Source organism: Hipposideros armiger, unplaced genomic scaffold, assembly GCF_001890085.2.
Source record: "Hipposideros armiger isolate ML-2016 unplaced genomic scaffold, ASM189008v1 scaffold_44, whole genome shotgun sequence".
NCBI classification, from domain to species: Eukaryota; Metazoa; Chordata; class Mammalia; order Chiroptera; family Hipposideridae; genus Hipposideros; species Hipposideros armiger.
Genome location: NW_017731394.1, coordinates 2,770,710 through 2,790,495, shown reverse-complemented (window position 1 = coordinate 2,790,495; position 19,786 = coordinate 2,770,710). Strand labels below are relative to the sequence as shown.

Genomic DNA, 19,786 nt, shown 5'->3' with positions numbered 1-19,786 from the left:
ATGAAAATACTGCTTCTGCTAAGTCAGAGAATTAATCACTAAACATTATCATTCCCCTAAGCGTGTTTTAAAAGGGACTGGTTTCATAAAATCTTTGATGAAAAGGGTCCATTGTCAAATAGGCTTGGGAAACTAGGAACACTTTTTCCCTCTCATAGATTCACAATCCAGATCATCACAATAAAGGCTTTGAGAAATCGTAACAGTAAATAACTCTGAATTACATTGTTTAATTCAGTATTAATAATGAAACTGTGAGTGTGTGTGTGTGTGTGTGTGTGTGTGTGTGTGTGTGTGTAATATTAGTATCCTGACTAACTAGAGAAATATTAGAGCTAAGTGTATGGACTTTGGAATTCCCACGTATTACTAGATGTGTAAACTTAAGAAAGTTATTTAACCTTTCTGACCTTCATTCCCTCTCATTTGAAAATTGGGGATAATATATATATATATATATATATATATATATATATATATATATATATATATGTCACAGGTTTCCATGAGGATCAAAATGTATGTAAAGAACATATTACAGTTCCTGGGACGAAGGGGATTTCCCCAAGGTTGTTAGCTATTATTATTTTCATTATTATTTATGAAGTTAAGTGATTGACTGATGGAGACTTTCTGAGCCCCAGAGAAATACTATGTTGTGAACTGGTAGAGCTCAATTACTACCTTGAAATATTTTTAAGTATTGTATCGGAACTTGGATGTGACAGTGATCTTTTCTATTTCCTTTTTCTCTTCCCTGACGAAGAATGTACACTCAGCATTGAAAGCCTTCTTGCAATTCATTCTCAATACAACAACCAGAAGGGTCCTTTTAAACCAGAAGTTGGAGTATGTCACTCTTCTGTGGGCCCCCATCTCACTCAAACGAAAAAGTGGAGTCCTCATTAATAGCCTCCAAGTTCATGTGATCTGGCCAGCTGGTACCTCTCTTATATTATTTCTTACTATTGTTTAGTGTACTTTGGAAAACAGGCATCCTTGCTGTTTCTTAGACATGTGAGGAACACACTCACCTCAGGACCTTTGCACTTGCTGGTCCCTCCCATGAGGTATCACCCCTGCAGTTACCTGCCTGGCTCTTTCCCTTACAAATCTTTACTGGAATATTTCCTATTTAACCCTGCCTAACCTTGCAATACATCCCTACATACTTCCTTGCTCTTTATTTCTTGATTATACATCTGATATGCTGTTTTGTTTATTTGTTGGTTAGTGTTTTGTTTCTTGTCTGTATCTACCCAATAGAACACACTTGATGAGAGCAGAGGTTTATGTCTCTTTCATTCTCTATATCTAAGTCAGTTCCTAGGACAGTGCCTGGCACAGAGTAGATACTAAAATAAATGCTTATTGAATAAATAAATGTGGGAACTGCATATATTTTGTTCCATTTCCTCTAATCCCCATTGTGGGTGGCTTATTGAAGCACGAAACACACAGCTACAGGATGGTCTCTGTGGGTTTTATTAGTGTTTTCGGGGACCCATCAAACAAAAAGCCATATTTTGAAAAATATAATTCTTTCCTGAAAGAGAAATACTCAATTTGAATTTAACATAGTTTCAAGGGCAAGATTTCTGATTTTTAGAAAAACACAGCAGCAGTAGGGTTGTTTCCCAGAAATTGTCAACCCAGAAGCCAGATGGGAAGAAAAGCTAGAATTAGGCAGATAGTTAAAGAAAGATTAGCCCCAATTTAGCTAAATTTGTGGAGGCTTATACATTTCAGTGGTTCATAAGGCTTAGTCTTTATGGGTTTTTATTAAATGCTCTGTCTGGTATTCCAGAAATGGAACCTTGAGGACCAACGCTGAGGTTAATTCAGCTCCAATGCTATGACTGCTGTACTTTTCTTTCTTTATACAGTAAACTTTCATTCAACAGGTTCACACGGAGCATCTATTACACCCTATCTAGTTAGATAAGCTCCTCACATACACATTTCAGACCATGCATCTAGTAGGCACTCAACAAATGTTTTTTTTAACTATAGAAGAATAACACAATTGCCTTTCCCTCTTAACTATTTTACCTTTTCCTATATTTTATACATTTAAAAAAACAGCACACTTGCAAAACTAAAATCTAACATGCTTGACTTACCTTATCAAAGGACCCCTCCATATTTTTCAAAAAGAAAAAAATATATATATATATAAACCAACCCCAAAATACTAAAACTTAGAACTCCTTTACACTTAAATAGCAATTTATATCATATAAACACATTCATAATCTTCATTGGTTGAAACAGGTCAAAGGTTCATTACTGGTTTCTTAAACCAGATAAATCTCACAGTTCCTAACAAGGCAACAGAATTCTCATCCAATACATGATTTGCAGAAGCAAACAGCCTGTTTTGGTTTCATTTCAGCACAAGTAGGAAGGCAAAGTAAGGCATCTCACAGTAAAATGTTCATCTAACAGATAATATGTCCTTGACATCATGGCCCTGTGCTCTTATTCTGGTGAAGAAATGATTCACATCCGATGATGGAGATAGCCACCAAATCCGAGGAGTCTTCCAGGGGATGTTTTCATTCATTCACTCAACAAATATTTATTGAGCACCTATCTCATGTTAAGTACTGGGGGAAAAAATATTGATAAGATATAGTCCCTGCCCCCGAAGAGCTTACAGTCTAGCAAGGCAAAATCTATGAGGAAGGACCAGAGTGTCCAAAGGAAAACTCATAACTTGGGTCTGCCCGGCTCAGACAGCAAGTACAAGAAGCTGTAGGTGTGTCCCTGGGATCCAGGGCCTTACTCAAGTTTCATCAAGTCAAATATCTAGGAGTTTTAGATGATCTGAGTCTGATAAAGTCTGAGCAATACATTTCCTGCCTCAGGTTAACCATGAAAACTACAAATAAGCACCCAAGTTTAAGGAGGGCTTGGAGAGAGCACGTGTAGGGACCATGTAAGCATCCAGCACAGATGAGCTTCTCAAGGGTGAAGCCGTGTGTCCCCCAAAAGTAAAGGGGCTTCACTTGATGCTGGCTTATCTCTGGGATTTTGCTCTCCCTTTCAACACTGTGGTGGGAAGTGTTCTGTTCACACCCCAAGTTGGCGTGGCTTGATTACTTTGAGTTCTCCAAGTCACGAACAGCACATAGAAAACGCATCAAATTCAAGCAAAGACAATGGAGAGATATGTTGAGAACTTAATACTCCAGCTTGTTTAAGTAGGAGCCAGCTGCCAAGAAGCTGCCACATTCAACACACCACACTATCTGCTAATTCTCTGCAGAACTGTCCCAGTCGGTACTCCCCAGACTCACTCACTACTTTGCAAAGATTACTGTCCAGCAGAGAGGGTGCAGGAAAAGCCAAGGCCAATTGAGGGAAACATGAGAAGCCTACAGGGCTGGGGAAGGGTAAGCTCGGAGAAAAATCTAGCCACCTTAGGTGATGAACAGGCAAAGCAAGGGAAGGAACAGCAGTGAGAGAACTAGCAGGTGTCCCAAATGACACAGTTCAGACACACACAGACACACTAGCATTACATCAAATATCTGGAGGTTTAATTCATTCTGTGGGAAGTATAGGCACATGCTGGGAAAGCCTAAAGCAAGGTGTTTGTTTTATGCAGGAATGTCTCGGATCTCAGCTGCTGCTCCTTGTTATTTCTCTCAGTCCCCTCAGTAACTGTTACTTGACAACACTGAGTAATGCTTTTGTGGTGGTGACCAAGCCAGGTAGAAACAAAAACAGACTTGGTTGTACCTTCAGAAGGTCATTCATCTAAGCTGGTGCCCCAAGGTCACCATTCATAATGGTTCTCATTATAATTAGGACAAAGTCTTAATTCTTCTTATTTCCAGGCTTCTGAATATTTTACAAGCACTTTGCACCCTTTGACTAAGAATTGCTCACGTCCGCTGGGTGACCCACTGTGGCGGGTGCTCCATTAGTTGATGAAAAGGACTCCCTCTTATTGGAACGTGTCTTCAGCGCCACATGAATGCTCAAGAGAGGCAGACGGGAGGAGAAAGCCAAGGACAAGGGAGTCAAGAAGAAAAGTTGCAAAGGAATCTAGATGTCCAAACCCATTTCAAAGTGTTTACAGGCTCACAGTCCTCCCAGGCTGCAGGGCCCAGTTGATGATAAGTCCCCAGGGACCCCAAAATCACCCCGTCATTGCCAAAGTCTCCAACTCCTTACTGACCATAGCACCTGAGCTGCATTTTCTGTTTTTAACATCCTTCCTTTCTTTTCTGTCTCTTTTTTAAACATGTCTCTGGTTGAAAATCTAGGCAATATACCATTCACTTTGGGACGAGTTCATATGAGACAGGAAAGAAATGACCCAAAAGAGGAAAGGTTATAAGAATTGACATCTGCAAAGAAGATTTTCCCTGGAACTTTATCTATCTATCTATCTATCTATCTATCTATCTATCTATCTATCTGTCTGTCTGTCTATCTGTCTATCATCTCATGCAACACATGCACACGCATGCACACACACACGCACGCATACATTCTCTCAGCATTTCCTTCTGCAATATAATTTTTACTCTGTAATTCCAGTGAAAATGTCTTCTTTGTAGTTCTTGTACGTTGCCCTGTTTAATTTTTCTGACTTTGGCTCTCATCTGGGGTTCTGAAAAGAAGTCCCTCTAGATATTTAAACCCATTGTCCCTAATATTAAAAAAATTAAAAATAAGCCGACTTTGAAGTCTTGCTTTTGCTTCTTTCTAGGGACTAAAAGATCTTAAACGTCCTTTTGTTTTGAGACTAATCACCATCTTCATCTTGACTGGCTAAATCAGTGTTTCTCAATCAAGGGCAATTTTGCCCCCCTGGAAACAATTAGAAATGTCTGAAGACATTTTTGGTTGTCACGGCTTTGGGGTCAGGAGTGCTACTGGCATCAGTGGGTACAGGTCATGGATAATGCCAAACATCCTACAGAGCACAGGACAGCCAAATAATGCACAACAAAGAATTATTCAGCCCAAAATGTCAACTGTGCCAATTGAGAAACCGTGGACTATAGGAATACAAGAGCAAACTCATCACATCCTTTTTCCCATTTATTTTTAAGCAATTGGGATAAAAATAGCCAAGGCTATACTCTGTCTTAAATAACTAAAAGTGAGCAGAGGTGGCAATTGAAGTTTTTCCACCAATCGTCCAAGGAGGAGGAGGAAAGATAGTCTTTGCATCAGGAAATTCATTCCTCAATGAGTATAAAGCCCCCACTATTATTCTTCTGATTTAAACATTGCAAGTCATCTGACTTTTGGAAGTCCTTATTCTCCATTCAATGGCTCCTAAAGGTCAGGTTAAACTTCCCAGCATCCTTTGGTTTGTCCCGTCCATCTGAGACCCTGGAGTTCATCCTAGCAGCCCTGCCCACCTCTTCTGATGAGGCCATGTTGATGCTTATGTGCGAAGGACACATCACCTTTTCCTAAATCATTTTACATATAAAAACATTTAATGCCCTCTGATTTTTTTTTTCTTCTTTCTCTTAGCAAGAAGCACAATGCAACAAACCCTGTTCTTCTTGCAGGGGAAAAGAACTTCACAATAGAGGCAAACACAAATCACAATCACATACAGCATCATAGATCACAGAAAACTGTGTACGTTTGTTCCCTATATAGGACATACTTGAAAGTAACAAAATAATTGTATCAACTGTAGTGTTCCTTCTTCCCATTAGAAGTAGATTTTTTCCACCCCCTCATCGTGGTACATAAATATCAGAGAAAAGTAGTCTTTGAAATATTTATGTCCAGGAGTTTTCGGGTTGTTGTGATTTGGGGTATGTTTGGGTTTGTGTTCCAAGTGTCAGCACCTTCAGTTTTCATTTTCTCTCCATCCACGCGCATTCTTCCCAAATTTATAGACCAGTCTTCGTCCATCCACACGTTCCAGAATTTCTCTTTTGTAGTAATATCTGTAACAAAAGACATTGCATAAGGCGGCTGGTGAGGCTGAGCCTGCCAGGGAAGTAAACTGGTCATGCGGCCTTCTCATGTTCAGAGACTAGAAACTGCTCACCTCATTGCTCGGCTGAGCTTTTCGTAGGTCATGCTGCTGTTGTTTTTCTTTTTCCCCCATAGCTGAGCTACCGCCTCCGATTTCAAGAACCTGAAGATGCCCTCAGACCGGTCTTCCCACTTGATTAACCCTGGATTCTTGTCTGGGTTCAGGAGGATGTCGCGGATGAATTCCCATAGGTGAGTCCCTCGTGGATCTGAGAAGAAGAAGAAAAAGGAGCTTAGTAATGGCCTAAGTCACAGCAAATTAGGGGCAGAGAAAGCAGAGCTGCGACATCTTCCATCAAGCAGCAGATACTCAATGCTCCCCTACCCATCAGAGAAGCCAGATCACAGAATCCCCAAATATGTGGGGGTTTTTATTTTTTTAAAGGTGTTTGAGAATGAAGTAGCATGATTTTTCAGTTTGCAAAACAGGAAACTGAGACACGGAGAATTTAAGTGACTTGACCAAGGTTACATAGTTACGTAGTGGCAATGCCAAAATGAAAGAATAAGCCTGAGGTGCTCTATGCCAGGGGGAGTATCTCCTAAGGATTGTTGACAAATTGCTGGGGAGTCATTTCAACTTGTTACTGCCCAGGAGAGCAACTTGCAACCACTTCTATTTAGTAGCTCAACCAATTAAATGGCGCCCACCCAACAAGTGTGCTTCAGCCAAATGCACATCATTTGGGTTCTAGAATTTGAACGCCCAGAATAGATTGGGGCAAGGCCTCACAAGGATTGGGGAGCCCAGTTTGAATATATATATATAAAGCAGCTACTGTAATGAGATCAGCAACCAAATTCAATTTTACCCCCACTAGACTTGTGGCACACAAGGCCACCCCCAGCCCTCCAGTTTGAGGGGCTATGTGAATTCTGTTCTGTGGGATGACCTGGAGTAGCAGATAATAAAGATGTCCAATTCCCTATGATTTCTAGATTATACCATCTTGATTTCTTTCTATGCCTCCCTCCACCCACACACCCATCCACCCCCATCCCCCCCACACACACCTTATCTCTGATATTTCATACACTTTCATAAGGTTTTATTGTTGGGGGAAATACAACTCCCAAGGAGCACTGTTGAATCTTAAGAATAAACAGTCATTTCTTGGAACATTAACTCCACAAAGGTAGGAAACCAACATTCAGCAAAAGCAAAAAATAATAATAATACATCTGTGTTGTTTCTTTCCATCTTTCTCCTCGTCCCACTGTTTTTTTCTGGAGAAAGGAAAACCTCTAACCCCATGCCTGTGAACAGTTCTTATTTACTGGGTGTCTCAGTTTTAGAAATAGAACGGGAGGGGGAGATATCCATTGGAGCGTCAGTTTGAGAAGCAACTGCAGAGAGAAGCAACTGCAGCAAGTGACGCCTACGTTTTCTCACCCTCCTTAGTTTGAGGTAAAGAAATGGAGGCAGCGGGCAGAGGCCATACTTGTCTAAACACTAGTGGCCTCTCATTACACCCAACTTGAAGGGACAGGCCAAGTGCCATCTGAAAGCCAGGCCACTTACTGTGCTTTTTGGTGTGGGACTTGGCAGGGTGATCTTGCTCCTTCTTCATATCAGGTGACTCTGCTAAAGAGAAAAATGAGAGCTGCTTAATTTACCTATTTCCTCCTATTATCATTTTCATTCATTCATCCACACATTTCACCAATATTTATTGAGCACCTACTACATGCATGGTGTTGTTCAGGTATGTGGTAGTGACCAAAACAAAATAGAGATGATAAGCACTATGGAGAAAAATATTGCAGGGTAAGACCTAGGGATAGAAGTGTGGAGATGGGAAGAATTTGCAATTTACTCAAAAGTGGTCACAGAAGACCTCTCTGATAAGGGGACAAGGAGGATGTGAAGGAGACAGTCATGCAGAGAGCTTGTGGAAGAGTCTTCCAAGCATGAGAATAGTAACTGTAAAGGCCCTGAGTTCCATGTGTGTTTGCTATGTCTGCAGAGCAGGAGGAAGCCACTGTGGCTGTGAGCACGGGGCAAAGGGTAGGAGCTAAAGTTCAGATCATTAGCGCTCTGTGGGATTTTTTGAGGATTTTAGTGTTTTATTCTGAGAGAGATGGAAAGCCATTGAAGGATTTAGGTCATTAAAAGGTTGTGTTGTGTTTTTTTCCATAATACAAAAATGTAAACATTTATAACAAAGAAAGATGACTTTTAAGCCAAAGGAGTGCCTTTTTGGCATGCAAAGTTACATTTTAATCAGCCTGACAAAGAGGCCATTGACTGGCCTGATCTCAGTACAGAGCGCCACCATGGACTATGGAAACACAGATTAGTTTAACAAATGACTCATTATGGTAACCCGTGTGACCATCACCAAAGAGAAGACAGAGGCAGATCTGTGAAATAAAACCTGAAAGGAAAGCAAAATGATCTAGCAGTGTGTGTGTGTGTGTGTGTGTGTGTGTGTGTGTGTGTGCACGCGCATCTGCACGCGCGTGTCAGTGGGCAGTTTTGGTGTCAGAAGGATCAAGGCAGATCTTACCAAAAAATCCCACAATCGAAAATCCACCAATTTTAATACAGAGTTGTCCCTAAATGCAAGCTAATCCTTTAAGAAACTGAGCTAGTAAAATGCATCTCTTTTGTATGCATTACATCAGGGCTTCCTAAACTAGGGTTCACTGACCCATGTGGGGCCTCCAAAGGCATCTCAGACTGATTGGAACTTCATGCAAAGGGAGAGGGCCCACAGTGCTCATTGAATTGTCAAGAGTGGTGGTCCATTATTCAAAAAAGGCTGAATATCCATTATAGCTCCTAATTAAAATGGTTAAGAAGAATAGCTACTGTTTATTGAGCACTTACTATGTACCAGGCACTGTGCTAAGTAAGCACTTAACATGAATCACTTTATTTAATTCATACAATGACCCTATGAAGTAGGTAGTAATATGATCCAAAGTTTATAGCTGAGACACAGGGAGGTCAAATGACTTGCCTAAAATCATACAGCCTGAGAATAGAGCCAGGATGTGAACGCAAACAATTTGATAGCCGAGGCTTTATGCATAACCACTATCCTATGCCATTTCCAAAGCTGGTGGCACATAACAGATTCCACGAGTCTTCCCTGCCAAGAATCAGGTTCAGTTCTATTATGGTCTAGTTAGTGGGGGAAAGACATTCCAGTGACGCTTCTGTATTTCCCAATGTGCATGGACACATTCACCTATCTGCTCACCCAGCTTGTCATGGCTCAATGCTCCCAGCAGTTTCTCTGAAAGCTATGGCAGGACGGAGGAAGGGAATTAATAAGATCTGGTTGGAAAGAAACCTCTTATCCTGGTTAAAAATTTCTCCCCAGGCATTGTCAGAAGGAGACCTGCACCTGACTTGGGTTTCTCTGAAATCTAGAAGGACAAATTCACATGAAATGCAAAGGAGACTCCACTCTCCCTCCCTGTAGGTTTCAGGGTGAGGTTGCAACATCCCATCAGGATGTGACAATATTGCAACAGGTCTGGCACCCACCCTGGTTTCCAAGTGATATATCACTCTGACAGGGCCACGTTGTTCTACAGACAAAGAGTGGCATTTACCCAGCAGGCCACAAGCAAAGCTCGTCTTCAGATGGCAGCCAGGAGGGGTGCAGGGCCATTATTTCAGAGCCAGGGTTGAATTAAGAAAAACCGATGTCTCTCAGTTTATTGGCTCAGTCATTGTGTCTGGGTTCTGAGCTGATAGCAAATCAATTCCTTTGGGGTTAAGGTACCTTTGTGAATAAGGTGGAAACCTTGGACCCTGTCCTGAGACAAAAGCACATGTGTACACTTGTGGAAATCGGTGTACAATTTCACGGGTTTGTGGCTCACTTAGGAGTCCATGGACCCCTGATTAAAAACCCCCACACCAGGTAGACCGTGAGGGAATTTTCTCTTTGAGATATCAGCCATTTTACCTAGGCTACAACTCCATTCAGCTTAGGAAAGATCAAATTTAAAAAAAGAAAAATCCCCAAATAAAAATGTTTTCATCACCATATGGGGAAATATGCAGCCAAAGGCAAAAGGAAACTCGAATTTCTTCCCATCTCCTTGTCCCATTCCCCAGAGCGCAAGGGCAAGCTGTGAAGCCACTGACCTGCCTTAGCACTAAAAGCTTTTGATCTGAAACCTCCCTTTAATATGATGGCCTCTCCCCCTATGTGTTCCCCTCACTCCCAAACAAAAGTCAAAACCTTTGAAGGTAGCCATGTGGTGAAGTGATTCATGCCTATAAAAGAATGGTCTGCTCTGGGGAAGTGGTCCAGCTTGGCTTTCTCTTGCTCTGCTCCCAGGTACCTCAGGCCGAGGTCCAGTCCGGGCTGGGGCAGCACCAAGTCACAGGTTTATGATGCAAGTTCCAGAACATGACTTCAGCTAAGCTGCTTCACAAGAAGCAAAGATTAGAAGCATTTGCATATGATTCAGCTGTGAGCCATGTCTTTACGGGATATACAAATTTCAGTGTTATAATAGACTGTGCCACCCTAGCTTTAGGCTCAACAAGTCCGTGAATAAACACATCAAGCCTGAGTTGGCATGATTGTCTTGAGGACTATCGGGCAGATCAGGAACACCGGCGGCCATTTTATGAAATGGGCAGATGACAGAGAAATCAAAACAAAGCTCGCTTCCCCCACCTGTGTTTATCACAGAGGGCATCAGTTTATGTAGGGCCTCGCCTTAGCTCAGCTTGTAACTTGCATTAAAACATAGAAAGATATTTAACTGCATTCAAGTTAATGGGAGCTTGAAATCTAAAAACTCGGACAAATGACAAAGGTTTCTTTGGGGGGTTGTGGGGGCAGGGGTCTTGTTCCATCCAATAGAGACTAAACTATTCTGAAATGAATTGACCCAAACAAGGCTGTAATTAAATATCCTACCCGAGGGCTGTCATTCCAAAGAATTTGCCAACCCCTGACACTGAATTGATTCTTTAAGTAATAATTCTGATAGAATTCTGAATGCTTATCTCATTTTTCAGTCTGCAGTTACAGTGTGGGATAGGAATGAGGGATGGGGGGGCGGGGGAATCAAGGATCAGGGAGATAACGTGGAATGGATTTGTAAAGCCCATTTTAAGAAGGACTATTCAAAATTAGGATAGATGGACTCCAAAGATAGTGAGTTTTTGGTTACTGCAAATAGGAAAGCAGAAACTGGCCTCCAAGTCCCCTGTAGAGTCTGAGATTCTAGAAAGCAAGTCAGGATATGGACAAGAGAAGGGTGGCCTGGCTGTGAGGACAGTAGAGCTGTAATTATGGCTTTTTGACTTTCCCAGGTGCCTCAAGACCTAACAAACCCTGAGGCTCAGGAAGTGGTTGGTTCAACTTGATTTTTAGTTGGAATCTTTTGCCATAAGCCAAAGATCCAACCAGAAGGATGGACGTGGGAGGTGACACCTTAGGAAGTGAGAGAAGAAGTTTGAGGGTGAGCAGGGTGGGTGGTTTCCTCAGCTCTGAAACCCTTGCTCTTGACTGGGTGGCAAAGATTGCCACAGAAATTTTACCTGGATTGGCTCAGTTCCCCCAGAATGGCAAATCCACTGCAGAGCCTTTCCAGGGTTTGACCTGTTCCCTACTTTCAACAAACACTTAAAATGACACATGATGCTATGGGTCGTTGAGGGGGGAGGGGGAACTAGAGAGATGAATTGGCCGCAGTTCTTAACCTCAATTCCAGAAGCATTTGCACTGGCTCCTAGCCCTCTCATTCAAGGAGCTTGACCCAAACAAAACCTCAAACCAAAAGCTTTCATTATTTCAGTTCTCAAAAACACACTCAACAAGAGAAAAAAAAAAAAAAAAGGAAGGAAGGAAGGAGGTGGAATTGTTTGATTCTGTGCTTGCCTTCACAAACACTCATTTAAACCTGAAGTTGCTCCAAATTCAATTCCAGGAAAAGTCTAAGCTCTATTTCATAGACCCAGACAGATGCATAAGTTTGCACCCAGATCTAGGAACAACACGAAACCCTCTATTCACCTCCCCAGTGCATTCATTTATACACGGCACATGCCAATGCCAATGAATTTATTTATAAATGGAGGGGGAATATCATCCGAAGGCCCCACTCCTAGACTCCCAGCAGACCACCTTTGATTGAGTCATGGATAGCCCCCAGTTGCATCCAGCCTAAACTAAATAAGACTAATGTCATAAAGTGTACATTATTGACTGGAGAGTCCTAATGAGCCATCAGGATCAGACTTAACATAGTGACAAAATAGTGTGATTCCTGGGGTTCTGAAATATTCCAGTTGCTAGCCTTCTACCCAAAGACCATCTCCAATGGATTCATGGATTTTTGAATGTTACTGTTAGACATTCTCTCTCTAAAACCAAAAGTTTGTTGAAAATCAAACATAGCCTTCTGTCCCCATAAGTATACTCAAGTATGAATAATTTTATCAGATAATTTCCCAAGAGCAAGTTTTTGTTAAAAAGAGAGGTTTTGTGGTCACAAGGGAGTGATTTGGTTTCACAGGAGACAAACACTTTTCCTAGAGGCATCCGTGCTGGTCATTTTCAATGTACAAATATTGGCTCAAAAGCAGATCTTTTATAAATAGTAACTCCATTCCTTGCCTAGCCTTTTAATGAGAAAGACTCCAGCAAAGTGGAAACGTAGAATGTTGGTAATTCTCATTAATGCTCAGTAAGCACTTGCACGAGGCACACTTAGCCTCTGATATCAGGGCAACTTACCAACAGGAAGGTGACTGGTGGTTGTCATGGAGATCTGGGCCCGACAGAAAGTTTTGCTGTCCAACAAATCTGTAACAATGAAAAAATAAAGAACATTAAGAGCCCCCTCCTTACAACAGAAGTTTTTTGCTGTTAGAAAAACAGAATAAGAATGTCACAGGGCCTTAAGTATTGGGGAGTTAGTTACCTACTGTGCTACCATAGTTGGTGTCATATAAATAGTTTTCTTCTTTCCAGGTGTTCATGACGGAAGGGTCTACAAAGGACAGAAAATGGGAACGGTCAGCAGTTATCATCCCTGGTGGAAGAATTTGCCTTTTCTGTTTTCTGACTCACTGCTCATCGAAGAGGCTTGGAATATAGGGGGGTGGTCCTCAGACAGAAGGATGAGATTCTGCTTCAGCCATATGTTACTGTATAATAATGTTACCCCACGTTTCTTCTAGTGTCCTGCGGGAAATGGACTTTGTTCTGGCTCTCTCCATGGGTTCTACACCTGTTGTTCTTTTAGAGAAGTGAGGGAATTTGCAACAGCAAGAACCTGTCCTAGACCAATGCTTTGTCTTCCTGGGCATTTTCTCCATGGGCACAGGGCAGGGGGTGGGTTCAGGAGTCTGGCATTGTCGTGCACTTTACTATATCATCACCAAAATACTTTTATACTAGAAAAAGAAATTGTTAGGGACAAATAACTTCATGATTAATGGGCATCTTTTTCTAGTAATATCCTCCTGGGAGAATTAATGATTTTTTTTTTCAGAAAAAGTTTAGTCAGGTTTATCATAGTGTATTCATTGCTGCACTCCAGAGAGATCTCTTCTAGAGGGATGACAGCCCCCTCCCTCTAGGATTTCTCTAATTAGTTTAAGGGTCGATATGAAATTCTCAGGACAAAACTGAGGAGAAGGGGAGGAGAGTGTTACCAAACCAAACAACTTTTAAGAGTAGGGCCCCATTGTCTTATCTTGGAAAAGCATTCTCTCTCTCTCTCTCTCTCTCTCTCTCTCTGTCTGTCTCTGTCAGTCTCCCCAGTGTGCTGGGTAAGCAAATCTCATTCCTATTGACTCGTCAGATTTCAGACTCAAAGAAAACTCCCCTCCGCCTACCCCAAATGAAGCCCAACTCCTACGCAACCCCTACATCTGGGCTAGTCTCCAACAAAAGCATTATCTTTCCTGGCTGGCCAAGAGCTGTAAGATCTGGCAGAAGCTCTCACCTCGTCCCCACCAGGAACTTCCTCCTTTCTTCTCTTCACAAATCAAGGCTGCCCTCAGCTCCCCTCCAGCCCAGGTTCTGAATTTCAGGGCCAGGGTGGTAAACCACTGGCCGAGTTTCATTTTGTTTTTATAACATAAAAGGTACAAACCCTGACTCACTGGCTAAGTCCTCCTGTTTACGACATAGGGATTTAGCTGGTATTTTAACTAATAGCTACGTGTTTGGGCATCCCAAGCCCAATCTCTTGGGGTTACACCCTCTCTCCTTGTTGGGTCACCTCGTACACCTGTTGTTGTCTCTGAAAACAAACTGAACCCAAAAGGTTTGGGGGTGTTGGCCCCTCTGTCAGCCGCTTCTCCCCTCCTACCAGGGTGGACCTTCTTCTCCACCCTTTGGCTCAGCTTTTCCAAACTGGCAGCACCAGAAAGTCTGGATGGTCAAGAAGGAACGATCAAGTTATTTGTGACCTCTCCATATCACCCTGGCTTCTCCCATGGGGCTATCTGTTGGGTCAGAGTGGGGTTGGGGAGTACCATCTTTCTGCCAAGTCCTGTGTCTTCCTCTACAGCAGTCAGACTCATAAAGAATGGAGACCATCAGGGCAACCCAACCCCATGTCTGTGGGGGAAGGGCAGGGCTAGGAAAACCTAATTAACATGCTTAGCAGCTATTGTGTTTTTTCTTTAATAATGGTAGACTAGCCCCCTTATAAAAGAGTAAATAATCACATGGGAATAATTTCAGCTCTGAGTGACTCACAAATTACCCCTAGGTCAAATTCTGCCCTTGGTGACTGGCACGCAACCCTCAGGCAGGCTTGTGGCAAACTTGGTCAGCCCACGTGGCTTGCAATCTCACTGATGAAGACCTGGGGAGTGGCCCTGGGGCAGTGGCAGCCACACAATTTCATCATGGCCCATGGACTTTGGGGGGCTTGCATAGCTTTCCCTAGACTAAGGCCATAGGCCAAAGGTCAATATGCAAGGAGCTCTGATTGGTACAAGGCCATGGGGCACAACATCTTGAGGCAATTACTGTCCCCTGCAAGTCTCCAGGGGAGACAGAAAGTCCCCAGGACAAAGATGGGACAGGGAAGGAGTGATTAGACAGGGAAGAATAAATGTAGATACTATGGGACTACAGACCCTACTCAGAGCCCAGAATAGTGTCTTTCATTTAAAAATACACTTAAGGCAGGAGTTGGGTTCCACAGCTGCCTTTGGACATCCCTACGTTAGCTCCAAGGGCCCCCTAGAAACGATGGTAAGTACAACAGCAAGTCCACATCTTCCTCTTGTTTGGGTAACACCCCCACCAAGGGAGGAGAGGAAAAGGAGACATTGACCCCTCTTCTTCTCTCCTCTTGCTTCTCCTAGCTTGGCCAAGTCCTCTGACTCTTTGTGGTGAGAAGGAGACCCACTTAGACTTGCCATTTTTTCCCCAGCTCCTAGACTGGAGCGTATGTGATGCCCTGACCAGAAGTGGGAAGCATAGAAGTGTGGGCAGAATTAGGCTCACCATCGATCTAGAAATCAGAGATAGTTGGCAGTTAACTGGTCCCAAGCACACAAGATAAGGCTCATGGAGTGTGGCCCATTGGAGACAGCCAGGGAAGAGGCATCCCTGGGTTTGCTGCCAAAATGTTGGCTCCCCCTGCTCCCACACTCCCTTGCATTCCCTCCCAACTGTCCTCCCCAGGGCTTTGCCTAAATTGACTCTATCTGTTGCTACTCACCAGTGTGTTCTGTCTTGACAATGACATTGTGTGTGGACTGGAACAGGTCACTGCTGCACTGGCCTGTGAAGGACAAATTGGGAAAGTCAGAGGGGGCTCACATGGAGTCAAAACTTAAACAAGGACAGAGCTGGCTTCTTGAAAGAGCCAGTCCCACTGCCTGATGACCTCTGTTTGCTTATGGGCGGGGCTTTCCCTCTCTGCATCTACAGACTCAAGGCTGGAGTCCCTGGCTCAGAAAATTAGGAGGTAGGGCACCTAGATGGAGTTATTTGGCCTTGTATAAGGAAGACATCCAGTCTGGTGGAAATAGAACTTCAGAAGTCAGAAGGCCAGTTTTTCCACTAATAACTGCAAGGTACTTCATCTTTCTGGGTCTTGGTTTCCTCATCTGTAAATTCAGGAGATTAAACTAGATAAGGTTATTAGATAGCCTCTAAGGTGCTTTCCAATACTAAGATATGATACAAAATGAAAACAAGAATACAATGAAACCCATTTTAATTTAATTAGTGTGATTCTCCTTTAATCTTAAATTTAACCAATCCCATTTTGATTAGCTCCAATCTATGAACTGTGTCTGGATATATGCAGTGATTCTTCCCTTATTTATGTCTTTCAGCTCCTCTCTAGATGTGTCACATATAAAAGCATGTATATACATGTGGATGAATCTCATATATTTTTCCTCCCAGCCAGATTATAAATATCTCAGGAGCAGGGGTCATGCCTTTAACCTCTTGGACCTTCAGTTTTCCCACCTATAAAATGGGAACAGTATTTTTTCATAAGGTCATTAAATGAATCAACTCACTTAGTGTGCCTAGTGTAAGTAAACACTTAACAAATGTAAGTTAATAGATTGTTTATGAAAAGGCAAACAACAAAACAAAGGTGAGAAATCTGGTCATTAAGCACTTCTAGAGGCACCAGCAGCACACAGTGGGGCTAAACAAGGCACAGGAGGTCAAAGATGGAAGGTCAAAGATGGCCACATCACCTCCCAGGACACGCTGCCTTAGGGTTCAATGAAGGCAAAGCTTTAAAGGAGTGGATTTAATTGGAGGTGGGAGGTAAATATTTTTAATTCTTCAAGTGTAAGTCTGCTCTTTCTGAAGATTCCTGGGGGTTATTTATAGAGTCTTGTTTTGTTTGGTTCTAGTAAAAGAAAAATGAGCAACCACCTCTGTGACATGGGTGGGGAGAAGGGAGTGGCCACCACGCTGCCAGCTCCTCGGCCTGACTCTGGGTCCTCAGTGTTGATGGCAGTTGTCAGGGTCTGAATCTGCTCCACTGCCCTAGAGCTCACGCTTTCCAAAGCCCCAGCGACCTGCCTAAATAGAGGTTCTGCTAAGCTCGACTTGCTCATTCTGATGTGGACTGGCCATCTCACTATTCTTATACATCACTACTTTCCAAAATATTTATAGTTCGCAGAGGAGCTAGCTTTTACAGCCATTGTCAGGGAAACTTTATGCCAGTGTCAAAGACATTCTGCGAGGAGGTGAGTTGTCTGCCCCGCCCCCCCCCTCACCCATGTCTTACAAGCTAGTATAGAATGTGTGTGTGTGTGTGAATCAACTGTCACCAATGGACATTGTTTGAATGGTGCCTGCCTGGGTGTAGATGAGGCCTCAAAAGACAGACATTTGGGTCTGTAGGGCAGTGCCAACTACAAAAACCACTGCAGAAATGTCCCGCGTGTGTCCAGACCATTAGTTCTAATGCCCATTTTTTTAATTAACAGAGCTTTTTAGAATCTGCTGAAGTACTATAAGCCTTCTCCCCTCCCAAAACACAAACATAGATCTCATTTTGCATATCTTCTTACCACCCTTAGGTTCCATCTTAAGAACTTAGGCCTAGACATTTAAAAAAAAAAAGAAAAAGAGTAGCCATAATGATCTTAACAAGCAAGTAATTGAGAATTAAACTACCAAACCCTGTTTGCAAGGGTAAGAAGAAAAGGTTTTCTGAGAGTAGCAAGTATTCTGTGAATACCTGCCTAGCGCTTGTCTCCTGGAAAATTAACCATAATGAGAGAATTAAATTACACGGGGTTTGTACAAGAGTAGACACACCTCGTACCCTAGGTTTCATGCCTGTCCTCTCATCTCACTCCTACTTCCCTGTCTTGGAAACAGTGGTTTGGAGGGGAGACCATCTTTTGATGTCCCTGACCAGGAACCCTGCCAGCTGCAGAGTCTCTGCTCTTCTCAGCTGCCTCCTAGCAAGATAGGAAGAGAGATAGTCACCGTTCCACTTGAGATGCTGCAAGTTGCTGTAAAGGAGCTGCCCTGCTGTCCCCGCTGCCCTGGTGAACTCCTGCAAACTCATGTTGCAGAGGTGCTCGCCATTGATGTCAAACTCCTGGAAAGGGATGCAGCTGGCATCCAGCTGGTTGGTGTCCAGAAGGTGCTGGAGCCATTCCCACACCTGGTACTTGGTCCAATACTGAGGATGGATTTCATGCCACTGGCCTCCAAAAAACCCGTTGGAAACTGAAAAACAGGAGGTGGTTCTGTGAGTCAACTGTGGCTGTCCCTGGGCATATTCCCAGTCAGAGGGCTATGCCTCTGGCTGCCGGATGTCATGGGAAACCCAACCACGGACTGTGTGCATCAGTGGGGGTTGGAGCATGAGATAAGCTCTGGAGAGGAGGTTCTGGGAAATGTGGTTCTTTTCCTAGTTGTCATCGGGGGCCATTTAGCCTCCATGAATCTTCATGCCCTCCTTAGAGTAATACTCACCCCTGGGGGCTGGATGAAGACATGAGACCTGAAATGCTCTCAGACCATGAACTCCTTCCCCTACCTCCCCCAAAAGTACAGTGAAAACTAAAGCATTGCTTCAGTTCCAGCAACTTATTAGCTTCTTATTTATACCCACATAGTTCTCTTCCTCTCTTCCTCCCCTTCTCTCTCTTCCATCTTTTTCTCTCTCTTACACACACACACACACACACACACACACACACACACACACACCAAATTCAGGCCATTTTCAGCCAAAAATGAGGCCTGAGAGTAACTTTCTTTTCTCTCTGATACCTTTGCTTCTCCCCAGAGTGGTCCAGGTTATCCATCTACTAGTTGCGCTGACATACCCTGGCCCCACACTGGTTATTATGGCCACTATGATGTACTTTCCCTACTCAGGTACTTTCAGTAGCTTCCCATTACCCACTGAAATTAGGTACAAAAGTGGCAAGGCAGGCATTGAGGCTCTTCACCGACTATTCTTCAGGTGAACCTCTGACATTGTCTTCTGTCTATGTTGTTCTTTCAGCCCAGTTTGTAGTCTGCAAATTACTCCCTGTTGAACTCCTACCCAGCTTTCAAACTCTGACCACCCAGACAAGTCACCGCAAACTCCTAACTTATTATGCTGTCCTTTGACTCTCCAAGAGATGTGCTGGGTATTTATCTTAACATCTTTTGTCATGTTATGCTTTTCTTTACCAGTATCTAAGTACTGTCTTATTGTCCTTTGTAAATTGTATGTGCAAGGTCATGGACCCTGCCTTACCCACCTTTGTATCGCCTATAAAAACTACGTTAGAGACTGCGATCACAGGTGCTCTCTATAGATTTCTTCAGTGGAATTTGTTGCTGAAGAAGGAACAATGTAGGAACATGGAAGTGTCGTGAGGTGCATTCACAAGATGGTTAATTCAAATACCAGTGAAGATGTGAAGTTCATTCAAACCAATAAAAACTGCCAGCTTGCTATGAGCTAGCCATCTTTGTATGTGTCTCTCATGCTCACTTAAGAGAACACCACAAAGTCAGCCCAAAGTCCTGGGGGATGGAGAAGAGAGAAGCCAGCCCCTGGGGGGCATATAACAGGGCTGAGGGATCTTTAAGTCCCCTTGAAAACAGAGGTCAAGGGGAGGAGCTTTCTTCTGGGAAAGATGAGGGGCGGGGCAAGGGGAAGACACAATCCCAGTCCACCAAGTTCAAGCAGGGGAAATCCAACTGAACATGACACACGGATATTCCCACAGACTCAAGGATGGACCAATAGAGAAACACATAGCACAAGAAAATTCTCCCTCCGTTTTTCTTCAAGGTCGTGCTAAATCAGTGCT

The 19,786-nt window shown here is 43.1% G+C and overlaps 1 protein-coding gene across 7 annotated transcripts in view; it reads right to left on the bottom strand.

Annotated features, from left to right (window-relative positions):
• Positions 1-2,058: 2,058 nt before the first annotated feature.
• EHF (ETS homologous factor) overlaps positions 2,059-19,786 on the bottom strand; it is a 40,277-nt gene continuing 22,549 nt past the window's right edge. For 5 of the 7 annotated variants that reach the window (XM_019639578.1, XM_019639580.1, XM_019639575.1 and 2 more), the window contains exons 3-9: positions 17,952-18,197; positions 15,697-15,759; positions 12,931-12,999; positions 12,744-12,812; positions 7,547-7,609; positions 6,038-6,233; positions 2,059-5,933 (exon numbers count right to left, since the gene is read on the bottom strand). In XM_019639578.1, coding sequence (XP_019495123.1) covers positions 5,834-5,933; positions 6,038-6,233; positions 7,547-7,609; positions 12,744-12,812; positions 12,931-12,999; positions 15,697-15,759; positions 17,952-18,197 — 806 coding nt within the window. In that variant the 3' untranslated portion in view covers positions 2,059-5,833. The remainder of the gene's footprint in view (positions 5,934-6,037; positions 6,234-7,546; positions 7,610-12,743; positions 12,813-12,930; positions 13,000-15,696; positions 15,760-17,951; positions 18,198-19,786) is intronic. The other 2 variants (XM_019639576.1, XM_019639581.1) reach the window with 2 other exon arrangements.